The sequence below is a fragment of the Pseudophryne corroboree genome, chromosome 7 (genome assembly GCF_028390025.1).
Source record: "Pseudophryne corroboree isolate aPseCor3 chromosome 7, aPseCor3.hap2, whole genome shotgun sequence".
NCBI lineage: Eukaryota > Metazoa > Chordata > Amphibia > Anura > Myobatrachidae > Pseudophryne > Pseudophryne corroboree.
The window spans coordinates 503,439,507-503,463,436 of record NC_086450.1 but is presented as its reverse complement, the minus strand read 5'-3'; the positions used below and the strand labels follow the sequence as shown (position 1 = coordinate 503,463,436).

Here is a 23,930-nt window from a genome sequence, read left to right as displayed (position 1 = left end):
ATTTACAGACAGAGCTGGTTATGTATAAAGCTGGCTACACATTACACACCAACAAAAAATGTGTTGATTGTTAAAGTATTGACACGCGATGACGACAACCTACAGTATTTACCACAATAAAATGTAGATGGCCAAATCTGTTAAAAATGGATTTTTAATGTAAAAATGTAATCAGTGTGCTTTGTAGATGTGTGATTATAGTCGACAATCTTAAATCTGCCCTACGTTTCCCAGTGCACAGCCAGGGCATCCCCAATTCCACTAGATTTTTTGTGTGGGAAGCAAATGTAATGTGTATGCCTTCATTTATAAATGCTAAAAAAAAAAAATAAGAATTTACTCACCGGTAATTCTATTTCTCGTAGTCCGTAGTGGATGCTGGGGACTCCGTAAGGACCATGGGGAATAGACGGCTCCGCAGGAGACTGGGCACATCTAAAGAAAGATTTAGGTCTATCTGGTGTGCACTGGCTCCTCCCCCTATGACCCTCCTCCAAGCCTCAGTTAGGACACTGTGCCCGGAAGAGCTGACACAATAAGGAAGTATTTTGAATCCCGGGTAAGACTCATACCAGCCACACCAATCACACCGTATAACTCGTGATAGGAACCCCGGTTAACAGTATGATAACAACGGAGCCTCTGAACAGATGGCTTGCAATAACAACCCGATTTGTGGAACAATAACTATTTACAAGTATTGCAGACAATCCGCACTTGGGATGGGCGCCCAGCATCCACTACGGACTACGAGAAATAGAATTACCGGTGAGTAAATTCTTATTTTCTCTGACGTCCTAGTGGAAGCTGAGGACTCCGTAAGGACCATGGGGATTATACCAAAGCTCCCAAACGGGCGGGAGAGTGCGGATGACTCTGCAGCACCGAATGAGCAAACTCAAGGTCCTCCTCAGCCAGGGTATCAAATTTGTAAAATTTAGCAAAAGTGTTTGACCCTGACCAAGTAGCCGCTCGGCAAAGTTGCAGTGCCGAGACCCCTCGGGCAGCCGCCCAAGATGAGCCCACCTTCCTTGTGGAGTGGGCTTTTACTGATTTTGGCTGCGGTAGTCCTACCGCAGAATGCGCAAGCTGAATCGTGTTACAAATCCAGCGAGCAATGGTCTGCTTAGAAGCAGGAGCACCCAGCTTATTGGGTGCATACAGGATAAACAGCGAATCAGTTTTCCTGACTCCAGCCGTCCTGGAAACATAAATTTTCAGGGCCCTGACTACGTCCAGCAACTTGGAATCCTCCAAATCCCTAGTAGCCGCAGGCACCACAATAGGTTGGTTCAAGTGAAACGCTGATACCACCTTCGGGAGAAACTGAGGACGAGTCCTCAACTCTGCCCTATCCATATGGAAAATCAGATAAGGGCTTTTACACGACAAAGCCGCCAATTCTGATACACGCCTGGCCGAAGCCAGGGCCAACAACATGACCACTTTCCACGTGAGATATTTCAAATCCACGGTTTTAAGTGGCTCGAACCAATGTGACCTCAGGAATCCCAAAACCACATTGAGATCCCAAGGTGCCACAGGAGGCACGTAAGGAGGCTGAATATGCAGAACTCTCTTGACAAAAGTCTGAACTTCAGGCAACGAAGCCAGTTCCTTTTGAAAGAAAATCGACAGAGCCGAAATCTGGACCTTAATGGACCCCAATTTGAGGCCCATCGTCACCCCTGCTTGCAGGAAATGACCCAGTTAAAATTCCTCCGTTGGGGCCTTCCTGGCCTCACACCAAGCCACATATTTCCGCCAAATGCGGTGATAGTGGGTTGCAGTCACATCCTTCCTGGCCTTGATCAGGGTAGGAATGACTTCCTCCGGAATACCTTTTTCCTTCAGGATCCGGCGTTCAACCGCCATGCCGTCAAACGCAGCCGCGTTAAGTCTTGGAACAGGCAGGGCCCCTGCTGCAGCAGGTCCCGCCTTAGCGGTAGAGGCCATGGGTCCTCTGAGAGCATCTCTTGAAGTTCCGGGTACCAAGTTCTTCTTGGCCAATCCGGAACCACGAGTATAGTTCTCACTCTTCCCCTTCGTATTATTCTCAGCACCTTGGGAATAAGAGGCAGAGGGGGAAACACGTAAACCGACTGGTACACCCACGGTGTCACTAGAGCGTCCACAGCTATCGCCTGAGGGTCCCTTGACCTGGCGCAATATCTTTTTAGCTTTTTGTCGAGGCGGGACGCCATCATATCCACCTGTGGTCTTTCCCAACGGTTTACAATCAATCGGAAGACTTCTGGATGAAGCCCCCACTCTCCCGGGTGAAGGTCGTGTCTGCTGAGGAAGTCTGCTTCCCAGTTGTCCACACCCGGAATGAACACTGCTGACAGTGCTAGCACGTGATTTTCCGCCCATCGGAGAATCCTTGTGGCTTCTGCCATTGCCCTCCTGCTTCTTGTGCCGCCCTGTCTGTTTACATGGGCGACCGCCGTGATGTTGTCTGATTGGATCAGAACCGGTTTGTTTTGAAGCAGGGGACTTGCTTGGCATAGGGCATTGTAAATGGCTCTTAGCTCCAGGATATTTATGTGTAGCCCTTGGAAATTTCTTCCCTGTGTGACTGCTCCCCAGCCCCGAAGACTGGCATCCGTGGTCACCAGGACCCAGTCCTGTATTCCGAATCTGCGGCCCTCTAGTAGATGAGCCCTCTGCAGCCACCACAGTAGTGACACCCTGGTCCTTGCCGACAGGGTTATCCGCTGCTGCATCTGGAGATGCGACCCGGACCATTGGTCCAACAGGTCCCACTGGAAAATCCTTGCGTGGAACCTTCCGAATGGAATTGCTTCGTACGAAGCTACCATTTTTCCCAGGACTCGCGTGCATTGATGTACCGACACCTGTCCTGGTTTTAGGAGGTTTCTGACTAGAGATGACAACTCCTCGGCTTTTTCCACTGGAAGAAACACTTTTTTCTGGTCTGTGTCCAGAATCATTCCCAGGAACAGAAGAAGTGTCGTCGGCACCAGCTGTGACTTTGGGATATTGAGAATCCAGCTGTTCTGCTGCAGCACTTCCCGAGAAAGTGCTACCCCCCCCACTAACAACTGTTCCTTGGACCTCGCCTTTATCAGGAGATCGTCCAAGTACGGGATAATTAAAAACCCCTTCTTCCGAAGGAGTATCATCATTTCGGCCATTACCTTGGTAAAGACCCTCGGTGCCGTGGATAACCCAAACGGCAGCGTCTGGAACTGATAGTGACAGTCCTGTACCACAAATCTGAGGTACTCCTGGTGAGGAGGGTAAATGGGGACATGCAGGTAGGCATCCTTGATGTCCAGGGAGACCATGTAATCCCCCTCGTCCAGGCTCGCAATAACCGCCCTGAGCGATTCCATCTTGAACTTGAATCTTTTGATATATGTGTTCAAGGATTTTAAATTTAAGATGGGTCTCACCGAACCCTTTCCTCGTTGAAGGAGGGGTACCTGGACAATCAGTTGCTGTGAATACAGTTTTTGGATAGCCACCAACACTGCCTCCCTGGCAGAGGGAGTTGCTGGTAAGGCAGATTTTAGGAAACGGCGGGGGGGGGGGGGGGGGGGGGGGGGAGAGACGCCTCGAATTCCAGCCTGTACCCCTGAGATACTACTTGAAGGATCCAGGGATCCACCTGTGAGAGAGCCCACTGTGCGCTGAAATTTCTGAGACGGGCCCCCACCGTACCCGGGTCCGCCTGTGAAGCCCCAGCGTCATGCTGTGAACTTACCGGACGCGGGGGAGGACTTCTGCTCTTGGGAACTGGCTGTATGCTGCAGTTTTTTCCCTCTACCTTTGCCTCTCGGCAGAAAGGATGCGCCTCTAGCCCTCTTGTTTTTATGGGGCCGAAAGGACTGTACTTGATAATACGGTGCTTTCTTTTGCTGTGAGGTAGCCTGTGGCAAAAATGTTGATTTCCCAGCCGTAGCTGTGGAAACGAGATCTGAAAGACCATCCCCAAACAGTTCCACCCCCTTATAAGGCAAAACTTCCATGTGCCTTTTTGAATCGGCATCACCTGACCACTGCCGAGTCCATAACCCCCTTCTGGCGGCAATGGACATTACGCTTATTTTTGATGCCAGCCGGCAAATATCCCTCTGTGCATCACGCATGTATAAGACAGCGTCTTTTATATGCTCTATTGTCAGCAAAATATTGTCCCTATCCAGAGTATCAATATTATCCGACAGGGAATCTGACCACGCAGCAGCAGCACTGCACATCCATGCCGATGCAATCGCTGGTCGCAATATAATGCCCGTGTGTGTATATATAGCTTTTAGGGTAGCCTCCTGCTTTCTCTCAGCAGGTTCCTTTAAGGCGGCCATATCCGGAAACGGTAGTGCCACCTTTTTTTGATAAACGTGTAAGCGCTTTATCTACCCTAGGGGGTGTTTCCCAACGTGACCTATCCTCTGGCGGGAAAGGGTACGCTGCCAATAACCGTTTAGAAATGATCAATTTCTTATCGGGGGAAGTCCACGCTTCCTCACACACCTCATTTAATTCCTCAGATGCAAGAAAAACTACTGGTAGTTTTTTCTCACCAAACATAATACCCTTTTTTGTGGTACCTGGGGTACTATCAGAAATGTGTAATACATTTTTCATTGCCTCAATCATGTAACGGGTGGCCCTATTGGAAGGTACACTAGTCTCATCGTCGTCGACACTGGAGTCTGTATCCGTGTCAACATCTGTGTCTGCCATCTGAGGTAGCGGGCGTTTTAAAGCCCCTGATGATATTTGAGACGCTTGGACAGGAACAAGCTGAGTAGCCGGCTGTCCTATGTCGTCAAACCTTTTATGTAAGGAGCTGACACTGTCACGTAATTCCTTCCATAAGTCCATCCCCGCAGGGGGTGACATCACATTCACAGGCATTTGCTCTGCCTCCACATCATTATCCTCATCATACATGTCGACACAGCAGTACCGACACACAGCACACACACAGGGAATGCTCTGACAGAGGACAGGACCCCACAAAGCCCTTTGGGGAGACAGAGGGAGAGTATGCCAGCACACACCAGAGCGCTATATAACACTTGTATTATATATACTGCGCCTAAATTTATTGCCCCCCCCCTCTCTTTTTTACCCTTTCTGTAGTGCAGGACTGCAGGGGAGAGCCAGGGAGCGATCCTTCCAGCGGAGCTGTGAGGGAAAATGGCGCCAGTGTGCTGAGGAAGATGGCTCCGCCCCTTTTTCGGCGGGCTTTCTCCCGCTGTTTGTGTAAATCTGGCAGGGGTAATTTACACCTATATAACCTCTAGGGCTATATATGGTGTCAGTTTTGCCAGCCAAGGTGTTAATATTGCTGCTCAGGGCGCCCCCCCCCAGCGCCCTGCACCCATCAGTGACCGGAGTGTGTGGTGTGCATGATGAGCAATGGCGCACAGCTGCAGTGCTGTGCGCTACCTTGGAGAAGACAGAACTCTTCAGCCGCCGATTTTCCGGACACTTCTTGCTTCTGGCTCTGTAAGGGGGATGGCAGCGCGGCTCCGGGACCGGACGACGAGGTCGGGTCCTGTGTGCGATCCCTCTGGAGCTAATGGTGTCCAGTAGCCTAAGAAGCCCAAGCTACCACCAGTTAGGTAGGTTCGCTTCTTCTCCCCTTAGTCCCTCGTTGCAGTGAGTCTGTTGCCAGCAGGTCTCACTGTAAAATAAAAAACCTAAAATATACTTTCTTTCTAGGAGCTCAGGAGAGCCTCCTAGTGTGCATCCAGCTCGGCCGGGCACAGAAATCTAACTGAGGTCTGGAGGAGGGTCATAGGGGGAGGAGCCAGTGCACACCAGATAGTCCTGAATCTTTCTTTAATTGTGCCCAGTCTCCTGCGGAGCCGTCTATTCCCCATGGTCCTTACGGAGTCCCCAGCATCCACTAGGACGTCAGAGAAAAAAAAACATTGGTACATAAATATATTGACAATAAGTTTTTGTGTATGCACCCTATAGAGCGCCCCCTTTCTGTTTCTCTAGTGTGTGTGTGTGTGTGTGTGTGTGTGTGTGGCCGGCCTGCTTATAGGAAGACCTACAAAGAGTAAAGATGTGCACACATACACAATGGGGGGGATTCAGACCTGATCGCTGGGCTGCTAAAATTGTAGCCCTGCGATCAGATAGTCGCCGCCCAAGGGAAGTGTATATTCGCCGTGCAAGTGTGCGATCGTATGTGTACTCCGAGCTGCTAAATATCCCTCAGTCAGCGGACAGCTGCAAATCCGTTCTCACCTCACTCACCAGTGAATGATTTCCTGTGTGTGCAGTCTGTGCGTAGCCCAGGACCTACTCCTACAGTGCAATGAGAACAGGCTGATCGGGGCCGGAGCTGACGTCACACACCCGCCCTGAAAACGCTTGGTAACGCCTGCGTTTTCCCTGACACTCCCAGTAAATGGCCAGTTACCACCCACAAACGTCCGCTTCCTGTCAATCAGTTTGTGAATGGCTGTGCGATTGGAATTTTCGCACCATCCTGTCGCTGACCGGTGATGCCTGTTGTTGATTGCTGACGCGCGTGCGCATTGCGGTGCATACGCAGTCTATTGCTGATCACCCACTGTGCGAAAATCCACAGCAGCGATCGGGTCTGAATCACCCCCCCCCCTCCCCCTATATATACTTAGCTAAAACACTAACCCTAAGTCCCTAGCCCACAGCAAGTGAACGCTCGCTCGGGAAAAAGTAGCACAATGGCCCTCATTCCGAGTTGTTCGCTTGTTCCTTTTCTTCGCATCGGTGCGATAAGTCGCAAACTGCGCATGCGCAATGTTCGCAGTGTGTCTGCGCCAAGTAAATTAGCACAAGTTTGGTATTTTACTCACGGCTTAACTAAGAATTTTCTTCGTTCTGGTGATCGTAGTGTGATTGACAGGAAGTGGGTGTTTCTGGGCGGAAACTGACCGTTTTATGGGTGTGTGTGAAAAAACGCAGGCGTTTCAGGAAAAAACGCGGGAGTGTCTGGAGAAACGGGGGAGTGGCTGGGCGAACGCTGGGTGTGTTTGCGACATCAAATCAGGAACGAAACTGACTGAACTGATCGCAGTGGCAGAGTAAGTCTCGAGCTACTCAGAAACTGCTAAGAAATATCTAATCGCAATTCTATTCGCAATTCTGCTAACCTTTAGTTCGCAATTCTGCACAGCTGATATTCACTCCCAGTAGGCGTCGGCTTAGCGTGTGCAATGCTGCTAAAAGCAGCTAGCGAGCGAACAACTCGGAATGAGGGCCAATGGGAGGAAAGAGTACATCAATCTAGGTTATACAGACAAGAGACAGGGCCCGTTAGGAGTGACCCAGGTCACGCACAATACGGCTTCATCCAGCTAATCTTACCATCCAATCCTGGTTTAGGGGGCCTCTCCCTGTCTTCTCTGATCTGAAAGTTGCAGGATCCTCCTCTGGCTTGTAATCCTGAGGACAGAAGGCGCAAATCCGGGTTAACGAACCTTCGCACGCCAGGAGTGTAGACAGCTGACCTCGAGACACCAACTGTACTTACATCTTCCGAGATTTCTGAGCGATCCGCAATGTCAATCGGTACAATCTCTACCTCTTTCCATGTCTCAGCATCCAATCCGTGTACCTGTCCGAGAAAGTGACGGGTTTAGGAATTGTGGCCCGAGATTCAATCATTAAATGTTCATTTCCGCGTTTCATTCCACAAAATGTATCAAACTCTGGGGGTCTAAATGTGTCCACATTCTGCTAACTGTACGACAGCGGAATGGATTGGGAAACGTATGACAGACTCTTACTATTCAGATTATAATCTTGGTAAACATGTTGTAGAATAGATAATTTCCTCACGTTTTCCAGGGATCCAAAGTCTGGTTTGTGCCACGTTTCGATTTTGATGAAGAAATCGTCTTTCATGTATTCATTCTACAGAGAAAAGAGACGGAAGTCAGGAAAGCTTGGCAGTGATTTTCCCAAAAGGCTTAGGTGCAACGCGTTTCTCTCTAGCTAAGGTCGAACCACGAGTCAGCGACCTACCAGGAGCAAAAATAAGAATTTACTTACCGATAATTCTATTTCTCATAGTCCGTAGTGGATGCTGGGGACTCCAAAAGGACCATGGGGAATAGCGGCTCCGCAGGAGACTGGGCACAAAAGTAAAAAGCTTTAGGACTACCTGGTGTGCACTGGCTCCTCCCCCCATGACCCTCCTCCAAGCCTCAGTTAGGATACTGTGCCCGGACGAGCGTACACAATAAGGAAGGATTTTGAATCCCGGGTAAGACTCATACCAGCCACACCAATCACACCGTACAACTTGTGATCTGAACCCAGTTAACAGCATGATAACAGAAGGAGCCTCTGAAAAGATGGCTCACAACAATAACCCGATTTTTGTAACAATAACTATGTACAAGTAATGCAGACAATCCGCACTTGGGATGGGCGCCCTGCATCCACTACGGACTATGAGAAATAGAATTATCGGTAAGTAAATTCTTATTTTCTCTAACGTCCTAGTGGATGCTGGGGACTCCGAAAGGACCATGGGGATTATACCAAAGCTCCCAAACGGGCGGGAGAGTGCGGATGACTCTGCAGCACCGAATGAGAGAACTCCAGGTCCTCCTCAGCCAGGGTATCAAATTTGTAGAATTTAGCAAACGTGTTTGCCCCTGACCAAGTAGCTGCTCGGCAAAGTTGTAAAGCCGAGACCCCTCGGGCAGCCGCCCAAGATGAGCCCACTTTCCGTGTGGAATGGGCTTTTACAGATTTTGGCTGTGGCAGGCCTGCCACAGAATGTGCAAGCTGAATTGTACTACAAATCCAACGAGCAATCGTCTGCTTAGAAGCAGGAGCACCCAGCTTGTTGGGTGCATACAGGATAAACAGCGAGTCAGATTTTCTGACTCCAGCCGTCCTGGAAACATATTTTCAGGGCCCTGACTACGTCCAGCAACTTGGAATCATCCAAGTCCCTAGTAGCCGCAGGCACCACAATAGGCTGGTTTAAGTGAAATGCTGAAACCACCTTAGGGAGAAATTGAGGACGAGTCCTCAATTCTGCCCTGTCCGTATGAAAAATTAGGTAAGGGCTTTTATAGGATAAAGCCGCCAATTCTGAGACACGCCTGGCTGAAGCCAGGGCTAACAGCATTACCACTTTCCATGTGAGATATTTTAAGTCCACAGTGGTGAGTGGTTCAAACCAATGTGATTTTAGGAATCCCAAAACTACATTGAGATCCCAAGGTGCCACTGGAGGCACAAAAGGAGGCTGTATATGCAGTACTCCCTTGACAAACGTCTGAACTTCAGGAACTGAAGCTAGTTCTTTTTGGAAGAATATTGACAGGGCCGAAATTTGAACCTTAATGGACCCTAATTTTAGGCCCATAGACAGTCCTGTTTGCAGGAAATGCAGGAATCGACCCAGTTGAAATTCCTCTGTAGGGGCCTTCCTGGCCTCGCACCACGCAACATATTTACGCCAAATACGGTGATAATGTTGTACGGTTACATCCTTCCTGGCTTTGATCAGGGTAGGGATGACTTCATCCGGAATGCCTTTTTCCTTCAGGATCCGGCGTTCAACCGCCATGCCGTCAAACGCAGCCGCGGTAAGTCTTGGAACAGACATGGTCCCTGCTGGAGCAGGTCCTTTCTTAGAGGTAGAGGCCACGGGTCTTCCGTGAGCATCTCTTGAATTTCCGGGTACCAAGTCCTTCTTGGCCAATCCGGAGCCACGAGTATAGTCTTTACTCCTCTCCTTCTTATGATTCTCAGTACCTTGGGTATGAGAGGCAGAGGAGGGAACACATACACTGACTGGTACACCCACGGTGTTACCAGAGCGTCCACAGCTATTGCCTGAGGGTCCCTTGACCTGGCGCAATATCTGTCCAGTTTTTTGTTGAGGCGGGACGCCATCATGTCCACCTTTGGTTTTTCCCAACGGTTCACAATCATGTGGAAAACTTCTGGGTGAAGTCCCCACTCCCCCGGGTGAAGATCGTGTCTGCTGAGGAAGTCTGCTTCCCAGTTGTCCACTCCCGGAATGAACACTGCTGACAGTGCTATCACATGATTTTCCGCCCAGCGAAGAATCCTTGCCACTTCCGTCATTGCCCTCCTGCTTCTTGTGCCGCCCTGTCTGTTTACGTGGGCGACTGCCGTGATGTTGTCCGACTGGATCAACACCGGCTGACCCTGAAGCAGAGGCCTTGCCTGACTTAGGGCATTGTAAATGGCCCTTAGTTCCAGGATATTTATGTGAAGTGACGTTTCCATGCTTGACCACAAGCCCTGGAAATTTCTTCCCTGTGTGACTGCTCCCCAGCCTCTCAGGCTGGCATCCGTGGTCACCAGGACCCAATCCTGAATGCCGAATCTGCGGCCCTCTAGGAGATGAGCACTCTGTAACCACCACAGGAGAGACACCCTTGTCCTTGGGGACAGGGTTATCCGCTGATGCATTTGAAGATGCGATCCGGACCATTTGTCCAGCAGATCCCACTGAAAAGTTCTTGCGTGGAATCTGCCGAATGGAATCGCTTCGTAAGAAGCCACCATCTTTCCCAGGACCCTTGTGCATTGATGTACTGACACTTGGCCTGGTCTTAGGAGGTTCCTGACTAGGTCGGATAACTCCCTGGCTTTCTCTTCCGGGAGAAACACCTTTTTCTGTACTGTGTCCAGAATCATTCCTAGGAACAGCAGACGTGTCGTCGGAATCAGCTGCGATTTTGGAATATTTAGAATCCATCCGTGCTGTCGTAGTTCTACTTGAGATAGTGCTACTCCGACCTCTAACTGTTCTCTGGACCTTGCCCTTATCAGGAGATCGTCCAAGTAAGGGATAATTAAGACGCCTTTTCTTCGAAGAAGAATCATTTCGGCCATTACCTTGGTAAAGACCCGGGGTGCCGTGGACAATCCAAACAGCAGCGTCTGAAACTGATAGTGACAGTTCTGTACCACAAACCTGAGGTACCCTTGGTGAGAAGGGCAAATTGGGACATGGAGGTAAGCATCCTTGATGTCCAGAGACACCATATAGTCCCCTTCTTCCAGGTTCGCTATCACTGCTCTGAGTGACTCCATCTTGAACTTGAACCTTTATATGTAAGTGTTCAAGGATTTCAGATTTAAAATGGGTCTCACCGAGCCGTCCGGCTTCGGTACCACAAACAGCGTGGAATAATACCCCTTTCCCTGTTGTAGGAGGGGTACCTTGATTATCACTTGCTGGGAATACAGCTTGTGAATGGCTTCCAATACCGCCTCCCTGTCGGGGGGCGACGTTGGTAAAGCAGACTTCAGGAACCGGCGAGGGGGAGACGTCTCGAATTCCAATTTGTACCCCTGAGATACTACCTGCAGGATCCAGGGGTCCACTTGCGAGTGAGCCCACTGCGCGCTGAAATTCTTGAGACGGGCCCCCACCGTGCCTGAGTCCGCTTGTAAGGCCCCAGCGTCATGCTGAGGACTTGGCAGAAGCGGGGGAGGGCTTCTGTTCGTGGGAAGAGGCTGTCTGCTGCAGTCTTTTTCCCCTTCCTCTGCCCCGGGGCAGATATGAGTGGCCTTTTGCCCGCTTGCCCTTATGGGGACGAAAGGACTGAGCCTGAAAAGACGGTATCTTTTTCTGCTGCGAGGTGACTTGGGGTAAAAAGGTGGATTTCCCAGCCGTTGCCGTGGCCACCAGGTCCGATAGACCGACCCCAAATAACTCCTCCCCTTTATACGGCAATACTTCCATATGCTGTTTGGAATCCGCATCCCCTGACCACTGTCGCGTCCATAATCCTCTTCTGGCAGAAATGGACATCGCACTTACTCTTGATGCCAGAGTGCAAATATCCCTCTGTGCATCTCGCATATATAGAAATGCATCCTTTAAATGCTCTATAGTCAATAATATATTGTCCCTGTCCAGGGTATCAATATTTTCAGTCAGGGAATCCGACCAAGCCACCCCAGCACTGCACATCCAGGCTGAGGCGATTGCTGGTCGCAGTATAATACCAGTATGTGTGTATATACTTTTTAGGATATTTTCCAGCTTCCTATCAGCTGGTTCCTTGAGGGCGGCCGTATCAGGAGACGGTAACGCCACTTGTTTTGATAAGCGTGTGAGCGCCTTATCTACCCTAGGGGGTGTTTCCCAACGTGCCCTAACCTCTGGCGGGAAAGGGTATAATGCCAATAATTTTTTAGAAATTAGCAGTTTTTTATCGGGGGAAACCCACGCTTCATCACACACCTCATTTAATTCATCTAATTCGGGAAAAACTACGGGTAGTTTTTTCACACCCCACATAATACCCTTTTTTGTGGTACTTGTAGTATCAGAAATGTTCAAAACCTCCTTCATTGCCGTGATCATGTAACGTGTGGCCCTACTGGAAAATACGTTTGTTTCCTCACCGTCGACACTGGAGTCAGTGTCCGTGTCTGTGTCTGTATCGACCTGAGGTAACGGGCGCTTTAGAGCCCCTGACGGTGTTTGAGACGCCTGTACAGGTATTAACTGATTTGCCGGCTGTCTCATGTCGTCAACAGTCTTTTGTAAAGTGCTGATACTATCACGTAATTCTTTCCATAAGACCATCCAGTCAGGTGTCGACTCCCTAGGGGGTGACATCACTAACACAGGCAATTGCTCCGCCTCCACACCATTTTCCTCCTCATACATGTCGACACAACGTACCGACACACAGCACACACACAGGGAATGCTCTGATAGAGGACAGGACCCCACTAGCCCTTTGGGGAGACAGAGGGAGAGTTTGCCAGCACACACCAGAGCGCTATATATATACAGGGATAACCTTATATAAGTGTTTTTCCCTAATATAGCTGCTGTATATATTTATATGCCAATTTAGTGCCCCCCCTCTCTTGTTTTACCCTGTTTCTGTAGTGCAGGACTGCAGGGGAGAGTCAGGGAGCCTTCCTCCAACGGAGCTGTGAGGAAAAAATGGCGCCAGTGTGCTGAGGAGATAGGCTCCGCCCCCTTCTCGGCGGCCTTTCTCCCGCTTTTTTATGGAAAAATTGGCAGGGGTTAAATGCATCCATATAGCCCAGGAGCTATATGTGATGTATTTTTTGCCAAAAAAGGTGTTTTTATTGCGTCTCAGGGCGCCCCCCCCAGCGCCCTGCACCCTCAGTGACCGGAGTGTGAAGTGTGCTGAGAGCAATGGCGCACAGCTGCGGTGCTGTGCGCTACCTTATAGAAGACAGGACGTCTTCTGCCGCCGATTTTCCGGACCTCTTCAGTCTTCTGGCTCTGTAAGGGGGCCGGCGGCGCGGCTCTGGGACCCATCCATGGCTGGGCCTGTGATCGTCCCTCTGGAGCTAATGTCCAGTAGCCTAAGAAGCCCAATCCACTCTGCACGCAGGTGAGTTCGCTTCTTCTCCCCTTAGTCCCTCGGTGCAGTGAGCCTGTTGCCAGCAGGTCTCACTGAAAATAAAAAACCTACTTTAAACTTTTACACTAAGCAGCTCAGGAGAGCCCTTAGCCTGCACCCGTCTCGTTCGGGCACAAAAATCTAACTGAGGCTTGGAGGAGGGTCATGGGGGGAGGAGCCAGTGCACACCAGATAGTCCTAAAGCTTTTTACTTTTGTGCCCAGTCTCCTGCGGAGCCGCTATTCCCCATGGTCCTTTCGGAGTCCCCAGCATCCACTAGGACGTTAGAGAAACTAAGGTTATACTTTCTGAACAATCGAGGCGTAAATAACGGTTTCTTCCCATAACCTTAAGCTGAGGCTACTTACAGCAATAGAGGTGTTTATCTGTACACAACTGTTCAATGGTGCTGTAATGAGGAGAGATATGTATCAAGCTGAAGGTGGAGCTTTTGGTTTCAGTAGTAATTGAGGAGGGGGGTAAGTGGAACTCCACCCAAATTCCTAAATTATACATGATCACAGAATGTGCCGTAACCGGAGCATGATCCTTCAATGTGTGTACAGACGTCTGGGGATGAATGAAAGACCATCACAGTAGCAACAGGGAAAGCATCGTCAGATAGTGGCAGAAAGAGGACAACCTTTGTAAAGGGAGACAAGTTTGTGTGGCTTAGAGGCAGGTCGGGTGGGATTGGCTTGGAGATCAAAACACATAACAAGAGGGAAACTAAAAGAGCATCACATAAAATGCCTAACATTCTCTTATATGGGCGAAACGCCAGAGGCTCAGTATGTATTATGTGATGGAGGATTGGCGTTCCCTTGTCACAGCCAATCGTCTTTTAATTAGATGTCACTCAGGTCACTGTATAAAGACCTCTATCCTCACACTATTCCATCCATCAGTAAACTTACTGACCCTCCTGCGGTCACTCTATAAAAGCACAATAATTTGCCATATATACTTTAGGGTTTCCAATCCCGGGATCGGCGGGATCCGGGGATTTCAGGATTGGCCAGCAATTTCGTTTTTTTATATGCCGGGCAGCGTTGAGCGTTCTCAGGATGCTCAGACGCTGCCCGGCTCCCCCTGCTCACCTCACCCTGGCTCCGGATCGGCGCACTGCGCAGCGTGACGTGAAGACATAGGTCACGCTACGCAGCCGCCCGCCCAGCCGCCGGACCTCGTAGGAAGTGTCCCCCACCCTCCCTCCCGTCTAGATTGCTGTGAGTTATCTGGGCTGGGCAGGGAGACACATTGAGATGCAGCCAATCCCAGGATTGGCCACCCTAATATACTTTCGAGGAAATGGAAAACCAAGTAAGGGCCAATATAAATAACACAATAAACTGGTTCTCACTGAGGTCCTGCAGCAAAAACCAGATGCATCCAAACTGAACAAACAGTCAGGATGCGGATAAAACAGAAGGATTATTAGTATCTACTATATATTGGGGGTCATTCCGAGTTGATCGCTCACTAGGAGTTTTTAGCAGCCGTGCAAACGCATTGCCGCCGCCCACCGGGGAGTGTATTTTCGCTTTGCAAAAGTGTGAACGCCTGTGCAGCAGAGCGCCTGCAAAAACATTGTGTGCAAAACAAGACCAGCCCTGTAGTTACTCTTCGTGTGCGTTGATTCTAACGTTGGAGGGACGGCTTTTGACGTCACACACCTGCCCAGCATTTAGTCAGCCACGCCTGCGTTTTTCTAAGCACTCCCTGAAAACGGTCAGTTGACACCCTGAAACGCCCCTTTCCTGTCAATCTTCTAGCGGCCGCCAGTGCGAATGAAAACGTTGCTAGAACCTGTGCAAAACCACAAAGGACTTTGTACCCGTACGTCGCGCGTGCGCACTGCGGTGCATGCGCAGAAATGCCGATTTTTAGCCTGATCGCTGCGCTGCGAACGGAAGCTAGCGATCAACTCCGAATGACCCCCATTATCTGTACATTTGCGGGAGACCTGACGGACATCCACTGAAGTCACCGTGAATGGAGGAAAACAAGCGCTGCAGCCAGTTATCAATGCACTGTGACTCAGTGTCCGAGGATTTGCCCGAAAGTGACGTTAATAAATCTCACATTGTAACAGAGAACCCTGGTTCTGCGCAGTACGGAACAAATCGCAGCTCGCCACCCTTGGAGTGATAACAAGGATAGTCACTGACTAACATTACATCTGGGGCCACACATGGAGAATATTCTGTACACATCGTGACATCAAAACCCGTTCTCTACAAACTTGCATAACGTGGAGAATATATGATATCAGACAATTAATTCTAGTGACTAGGAACTTTTATACATACAATACTGCACTAATACCATGTACATGATCCAGGCAACAACTACACCCACCGCACAGCCATGTTTGGACAGAGTTGCACAATTTTCAGAAGCAGAAACTACTGTATACTAATTAATGACTGCTTAAACCTGCTGCTGCGTTTCTGTCCTTTTATCCAATATTTTAGACATACTGTATGCGAGTTCAAAGATGGCCAGTTATATTGTACGGGTGTGTATGAGGTGGTGGGACCTCCAAAACGAAAGTGAAACCGAAAGTAAAATCTCTTTGAAAGTGTGAATGTACAGGTGTGTACCCAGCTTTAGTTTATATAACAGAAAGTTTCTTTGTTATAGAGTGCTCGTATAGCCGTTACACAACTTTATTTTGTTTTATCAAATGATTTATTAAAATAAAAAAACACACTCATGGATCCGCTACAGCTATGTTTCATCACCACTCAGGAAGGACGGCGGGCACCCATTATAGTGATCTGCACAGGCGTAAAAGTCCACTGTTGAGTGGAGCAGTGTGACCAGGTTTCTGTATTAGTTACAGTACATTGAGGCGGAAGAGACAATAAGGTGAAAACGTGCAGACACTTGATACTCACAGTGACAACTGAGGGCGCCAGGAGATCAGCCGTAAATGGAGGGAAGAGAGACAGAGACGCACGTTACTATGGTTACTGTTACGTGTAGGTGGTACAGAGATCGGACAGGGTAGAGCGCACCAACACTCACTTGTCCGGCAGTAGGGATACGCGTTCCAGGCTTTCTCGTGAAATATCAGGGACCCTTCAGGCGCCAACATCTTAACAAAACTGGGTACTTTACTGTGAGAAGAGATGGGGGAGAGTGGACCAGTCAGAAATAAATAATATTGGGGGTAATTCTGAGTTGATCGCAGCAGCAAGTTTGTTAGCAGTTGGGCAAAACCATGTGCACTGCAGGAGGGGGCAGATGTAACATGTGCAGAGAGTTAGATTTGGGTGGCTTATATTGTTTCTGTGCAGGGTAAATACTGGCTGCTTTATTTTTACAATGCAATTTAGATTTCAGTTTGAACACACCCCACCCAAATCTAACTCTCTCTGCACATGTTACATCTGCCCCACCTGCAGTGCACGTGGTTTTGCCCAACTGCTAACAAATTTGCTGCTGCGATCAACTCAGAATTAGGCCCATTGTCACATACAGGTCAGTTTTCACTATGTCGTTTACAAACCCATCATGGAAGCCAGAATTAAATCACTGCCAATAAAGTGTGACATAATTATATACTGTATGGTCTACCCGACAACAGCCGCGTGCTGCCCGCAATGCGCCATTTATCCCGTCCTGGTGATAAAGAGCTTGCGAGCCATGATTCAGCGCCATAGCAGAATGATGGGCTGGATGTTATAGTATGTTATACTAGATGCTGGAGCCACTGACCGAGTGTCATGGTGACCATTTACCAGCGCATGCTTACATGGCTAAACTAATCCATTAAGAATCAGGCTTCCAGAGCCACTTCTAGAGTCTCAGATACAGCACTCACCTCTGTAAGTGGTAGATCTTGTGGGTGTATTGTCCCTTCTCCCCGTCCCTCTCGTACGGCTCATTCTTGAGGACCTCTATCCCCTCACCTCCGCCTGTGTTGTCCTTGCTGGCCTCAGCCACGGAGAACAGCTGTCCGATCTGGTACTGGAGGGAGAGAGGGGACACAGGGTGAGGAATGGAGAGTGGGACGCGGATGAGGGGGAGAGGGGGAGGGAGAGAGAGAGAGAGAGAGAGAGAGAGAGAGAGAGAGAGAGAGAGAGAGAGAGAGAGAGAGAGAGAGAGAGAGAGAAGCTGCAGGCGAGGGAGCGAGAGAGGGGAGGCGAGGGAGCGAAAGAAGGGAGACGAGGGAGCGAGAGAGGGGAGAAGAGGGGAGACGAGGGAGCGAGAGAGGGGAGAAGAGGGGAGACGAGGGAGCGAGAGAGGGGAGAAGAGGGGAGACGAGAGAGCGAGAGAGGGGAGACGAGGGAAGAAGAGGGGAGACGAGGGAGCGAGAGAGGGGAGAAGAGGGGAGACGAGGGAGCGAGAGAGGGGAGAAGAGGGGAGACGAGGGAGCGAGAGAGGGGAGAAGAGGGGAGATGAGGGAGCTAGAGAGGGGAAAAGAGGGGAGACGAGGGAGCTAGAGAGGGGAGAAGAGGGGAGACGAGGGAGCTAGAGAGGGGAGAAGAGGGGAGACGAGGGAGCGAGAGAGGGGAGACGAGGGAGCGAGAGAGGGGAGACGAGGGAGCGAGAGAGGGGAGACGAGGGAGCGAGAGAGGGGAGACGAGGGAGCGAGAGAGGGGTGAAGAGGGGAGACGAGGGAGCGAGAGAGGGGTGAAGAGGGGAGACGAGGGAGCGAGAGAGGGGAGAAGAGGGGAGACGAGGGAGCTAGAGAGGGGAGAAGAGGGGAGACGAGGGAGCTGAAGAGGGGAGACGAGGGAGCTGAAGAGGGGAGACGAGGGAGCTGAAGAGGGGAGACGAGGGAGCTGAAGAGGGGAGACGAGGGAGCTGAAGAGGGGAGACGAGAGAGGGGAGAAGAGGGGAGACGAGGGAGCGAGAGAGGGGAGAAGAGGGGAGACGAGGGAGCGAGAGAGGGGAGAAGAGGGAGCGAGAGAGGGGAGAAGAGGGAGCGAGAGAGGGGAGAAGAGGGAGCGAGAGAGGGGAGAAGAGGGAGCGAGAGAGGGGAGAAGAGGGGAGAAGAGGGGAGACGAGGGAGCTAGAGAGGGGAGAAGAGGGGAGACGAGGGAGCTAGAGAGGGGAGACGAGGGAGCTAGAGAGGGGAGACGAGGGAGCTAGAGAGGGGAGACGAGGGAGAGAGGGGAGACGAGGGAGCGAGAGAGGGGAGACGAGGGAGCGAGAGAGGGGAGACGAGGGAGCGAGAGAGGGGAGACGAGGGAGCGAGAGAGGGGAGACGAGGAAGCCGGGGAGACGAGGAAGCCAGGGAGACGAGGGAGCAAGGGAGACGAGGGAGCAAGGGAAGTTGGTGCGGGGTGACTGTGATGAGTCAGGATTGGGCACTTACTTTCTCCACAGATATAGGCAGGTAGACATGGCGCGGGCGAGGGAGAGAGGGGAGACGCGGGCAAGGGAGGGAGAGAGAGAAGGGAGATGCGGGTGAGGGAGGGAGAGAGAGAGAGAGAGGGGAAGCGCGAGGGAGACACAGGGTGACTTTGATGGGTCAGGATTGGGCACTTACCTCCTCCACAGATATAGGCAGGCAGACGTGGGTGAGGGAGGGAGAGGGGAGACGTGGGCGAGGAAGGGAGAGAGAGGGGAGATGCGGGCGAGGGAGGGAAAGGAGACACGGGGGAGGAAGGGAGAGAGAGAGAGAGAGAGAGAAGGAGACGCGGGCGAGGGAGAAAGATAGAGAGAGAAGGCGACGCAGGCGAAGGAGAGACGGCGACGCGGGCGAGGGAGAGAGAGACGGCGACGCGGGCGAGGGAGAGAGAGAGACGGCGACGCGGGCGAGGGAGAGAGAGAGACGGCGACGCGGGCGAGGGAGAGAGAGAAGGCGACGCGGGCGAGGGAGAGAGAGAAGGCGACGCGGGCGAGGGAGAGAGAAGGCGACGCGGGCGAGGGAGAGAAGGCGACGCGGGCGAGGGAGAGAAGGCGACGCGGGCGAGGGAGAGAAGGCGACGCGGGCGAGGGAGAGAAGGCGACGCGGGAGAGAGAGAAGGCGACGCGGGAGAGAGAGAAGGCGACGCGGGCGAGGGAGAGAGAAGGCGACGCGGGCGAGGGAGAGAGAAGGCGACGCGGGCGAGGGAGAGAGAAGGCGACGCGGGCGAGGGAGAGAGAGAAGGCGACGCGGGCGAGGGAGAGAGAGAAGGCGACGCGGGCGAGGGAGAGAGATGGCGACGCGGGCGAGGGAGAGAGAGAAGGCGACGCGGGCGAGGGAGAGAGAGAAGGCGACGCGGGCGAGGGAGAGAGAGAAGGCGACGCGGGCGAGGGAGAGAGAGAAGGCGACGCGGGCGAGGGAGAGAGAAGGCGACGCGGGCGAGGGAGAGAGAAGGCGACGCGGGCGAGGGAGAGAGAAGGCGACGCGGGCGAGGGAGAGAGAAGGCGACGCGGGGCGAGGGAGAGAAGGCAACGCGGGGCGAGGGAGAGAAGGCAACGCGGGGCGAGGGAGAGAAGGCAACGCGGGGCGAGGGAGAGAAGGCAACGCGGGGCGAGGGAGAGAAGGCAACGCGGTGCGAGGGAGAGAGAGAAGGCAACGCAGGGTGACTGTGATGGGTCAGAATGGGGCACTTACCTCCTCTACAGATATAGGCAGGCAGACACGGCGCAGGCAAGGGAGGGAGAGAGAGAGAGGGGAGATGCTGGCGAGGGAAGGGGGGGGGGGGGGGGGGAACACACACAGGGTGGCTGTGATGGGTCAGGATGGGCCACTTACCTCCTCCACAGATATAGGCAGGCAGACACGGCTGTGGGGGGAAATAAAGAGATGATATAAGAATGACAGCATGGTATGTCTGCCGGCAATAAAAGTCACCTTCCCATGGCCAGCACTGGCCCACCCAGCACCACAACAACAAGGGCTATTCAGCTGCTGAACTACAAGTACCATAATGCTCTGTCCACCCACAGGATCCACAGCCAGACTAGTGTGGGGGTTAGGTGTCCATCGGCGAGCCCCTGTCACCCTTCCCCGGCACTACCCACCTGCTGCTGTCATGTTACCCCCCCCCCCTGCCCCAGGTGACACTGGCCCCGCCCCCATCAGGGCACCGCCACACCCAGGCACGGGGGTATACCCCGGGGGCACTTACAATTCCTTAATCAGGACCATCCTTCCCTCCCTCCCTCCGCCTCAGCAGCAGCAGCAGCCCCTGGAACACAGGCCGGAAACCGGAAGCCAGGCCGCCCAGACGGGGAGGAGAGACACATGTTGCTGCCGAGCCCGGGCAGAGGGAGCCGGCGGCCGGGTGACGTCATTTCCCGGAGGGCGGGGGGGCGGGTCCGTGCGAGTGGCGCTGGTTGCTAAGGGGCGCGCCTGGTTGCTAAGGGGAAGATGGCAGGGGAGGGGGGGTTCCTGTAGCGCTGTCACTGGCTGTCAGCCGCTTACTGTGTGCTCTGCGCTGTGTGCTGGGCCAGAGCGGCGTGTGGGGACATACTGGAAGGAATGACACTGTGCTCTGCAGAAATGGAATGCCAATTGCCTATAATGGGAGCACATTGAACATTTATGTATATTTCAAAAAATCTTAAACTTATGAACTATGGGGGTCATTCTGACCCGTTCGCTCTCTGCTTTTTGTCGCACTCGAGCGAACGGGTCCCTACTGCGCCGGGGCATGCCAGACGGCCGAAGTTCGTAGCAGGGCTGTGATCGCCTCAGCCTGATTGACAGGCATAGGTGGTCGCTGGGTGGAACGGCGGCGTTTGCCCGCCGTTTCGTGGGAGCGGTCTAGCCAACGCAGGCGTGGCCGGACCAAACGGGGGGCGGTCCGCAGCGGCTGCGATGAGTACCCCCAGCACCTAAGCCCCTCAACTCGGAATAACCCCCCCCCTATATCTTCAGCACACATCTTCCTAATGAACCCTACACACTGGCAGATACGGCCGACGGGTGACCCGGTGGCGGAGGGGAGTGAAGTTTCTTCACTCGCCCCGGCACCATAGCAATGCATGCTGATATGGACAATCTCGTCCATATTGACCTGCATGCATAAGCGACGGGGTGACCCGGTGGCGGAGGGGAGTGAAGTTTCTTCACTCGCCCCGGCACCATAGCAATGCATGCTGATATGGACAATCTCGTCCATATTGGCCTGCATGCATAAGCGACGGGGCACCAGCGATTGACGAGCACGGGGCTGCGGGTCGTTCATCGCTGGTGCCTCCACACTGCACGATATGAACGAGTTCTCATTCATTATAGAACGAGAACGTTCATATCGTGCAGTGTTATCTGCCAGTGTGTAGGACCCTTATGGTGATGTCACATATTTTACATCCAGAATTACGCGGAATGACGGCGGTTTGCTATGGAATGACAGCTGTTTTATCCAGCCCCTCTAACCAAAATTAGCAATAAACTAATGCATATGTCCCATATAAAACCCCCTATTTCTCTAACGTCCTAGTGGATGCTGGGGACTCCGTCAGGACCATGGGGAATAGCGGCTCCGCAGGAGACAGGGCACAAAAGCAAGCTTTTAGGATCACATGGTGTGTACTGGCTCCTCCCCCTATGACCCTCCTCCAAGCCTCAGTTAGGTTTTTGTGCCCGTCCGAGCAGGGTGCAATCTAGGTGGCTCTCTTAAAGAGTTGCTTAGAAAAAGTTTTTAGGTTCTTTATTTTCAGTGAGTCCTGCTGGCAACAGGCTCACTGCATCGAGGGACTTAGGGGAGAGAAGTGAACTCACCTGCGTGCAGGATGGATTGGCTTCTTAGGCTACTGGACACCATTAGCTCCAGAGGGAGTCGGAACACAGGTCTCGCCCTGGGGTTCGTCCCGGAGCCGCGCCGCCGACCCCCCTTGCAGATGCTGAAGATTGAAGAGGTCCGGAACCAGGCGGCAGAAGACTTTCAGTCTTCATCAGGTAGCGCACAGCACTGCAGCTGTGCGCCATTGTTGTCAGCACACTTCACACAGCGGTCACGGAGGGTGCAGGGCGCGGGGGGGGGGGCGCCCTGGGCAGCAATGTATAATACCTGTATGGCGAAAAATACATCACATATAGCCCTTGAGGCTATATGGATGTATTTAACCCCTGCCAGATATCACAAACTCCGGAGAAGAAGCCCGCCGAAAAGGGGGCGGGGCCTATTCTCCTCAGCACACAGCGCCATTTTCCCTCACAGAAATGCTGGTGGGAAGGCTCCCATGCTCTCCCCTGCACTGCACTACAGAAACAGGGTTAAAACAGAGAGGGGGGGCACTGATTTGGCGATATGAATATATATTAAATGCTATAAGGGAGGAACACTTATATAAAGGTTGTCCCTGTATAATTATAGCGTTTTGGTGTGTGCTGGCAAACTCTCCCTCTGTCTCCCCAAAGGGCTAGTGGGTCCTGTCCTCTATCAGAGCATTCCCTATGTGTGTGCTGTATGTCGGTACGTGTGTGTCGACATGTATGAGGAAAATGTTGGTGAGGAGGCGGAGCAAATTGCCTGTAATGGTGATGTCACTCTCTAGGGAGTCGACACCGGAATGGATGGCTTATTTATGGAATTACGTGATAATGTCAACACGCTGCAAGCCGGTTGACGACATGAGACGGCCGGCGAACAAATTAGTACCTGTCCAGGCGTCTAAAACACCGTCAGGGGCTGTAAAACGCCCATTTACCTCAGTCGGTCGACACAGACCCAGACACGGACACTGATTTCAGTGTCGACGGTGAAGAAACAAACGTATTTTCCTTTAGGGCCACACGTTAAGGGCAATGAAGGAGGTGTTACATATTTCTGATACTACAAGTACCACAAAAAAGGGTATGATGTGGGATGTGAAAAAACTACCTGTAGTTTTTCCTGAATCAGATAAATTAAATGAAGTGTGTGATGATGCGTGGGTTTCCCCCGATAGAAAATTATTGGCGGTATACCCTTTCCCGCCAGAAGTTAGGGCGCGTTGGGAAACACCCCTTAGGGTGGATAAGGCGCTCACATACTTATCAGAACAAGTGGCGGTACCATCTACAGATAGGGCCGTACTTAAGGAGCCAGCTGATAGGAGGCTGGAAAATATCCTAAAAAGTATACACACACATGCTGGTGTTATACTGCGACCAGCGATCGCCTCAGCCTGGATGTGCAGAGCTGAGGTGGCTGGGTCGGATTCCCTGACTAAAAATATTGATACCCTTGACAGGGACAGTATTTTATTGACTATAGAGCATTTAAAGGATGCATTTCTATATATGCAAGATGCGCAGAGGGATATTTGCACTCTGGCATCAAGAGTAAATGCGATGTCCATATCTGCAAGAAGATGTTTATGGACACGACAGTGGTCAGGTGATGCAGATTCCAAACGGCACAAAGATGTATTGCCGTATAAAGGGGAGGAGTTATTTGGGGTCGGTCCATGGGACCTGGTGGCCACGGCAACTGCTGGAAAATCCACCGTTTTTTACCCTAAGTCACATCTCTGCAGAAAAAGACACCGTCTTTTCAGCCTCAGTCCTTTCGTCCCTATAAGAGTCATATCTGCCCAGGGATAGAGGAAAGGGAAGAAGACTGCAGCAGGCAGCCCATTCCCAGGAACAGAAGCCCTCCAACGCTTCTACCAAGTTCTCAG

General features: G+C 51.8%; 1 protein-coding gene across 1 annotated transcript in view; it reads right to left on the bottom strand.

The window, feature by feature from the left end:
* The window catches only part of LOC134945814 (phosphatidylinositol transfer protein beta isoform-like), a 41,837-nt gene extending 21,261 nt beyond the window's left edge, over nt 1-20,576 (bottom strand). Inside the window, exons 1-8 of the mRNA XM_063935326.1 lie at nt 20,450-20,576; nt 20,074-20,104; nt 17,206-17,351; nt 16,407-16,498; nt 16,277-16,284; nt 7,816-7,890; nt 7,508-7,591; nt 7,342-7,419 (exon numbers count right to left, since the gene is read on the bottom strand). Coding sequence (XP_063791396.1) covers nt 7,342-7,419; nt 7,508-7,591; nt 7,816-7,890; nt 16,277-16,284; nt 16,407-16,498; nt 17,206-17,351; nt 20,074-20,104; nt 20,450-20,469 — 534 coding nt within the window. The 5' untranslated portion in view covers nt 20,470-20,576. The remainder of the gene's footprint in view (nt 1-7,341; nt 7,420-7,507; nt 7,592-7,815; nt 7,891-16,276; nt 16,285-16,406; nt 16,499-17,205; nt 17,352-20,073; nt 20,105-20,449) is intronic.
* Nucleotides 20,577-23,930: the final 3,354 nt, after the last annotated feature.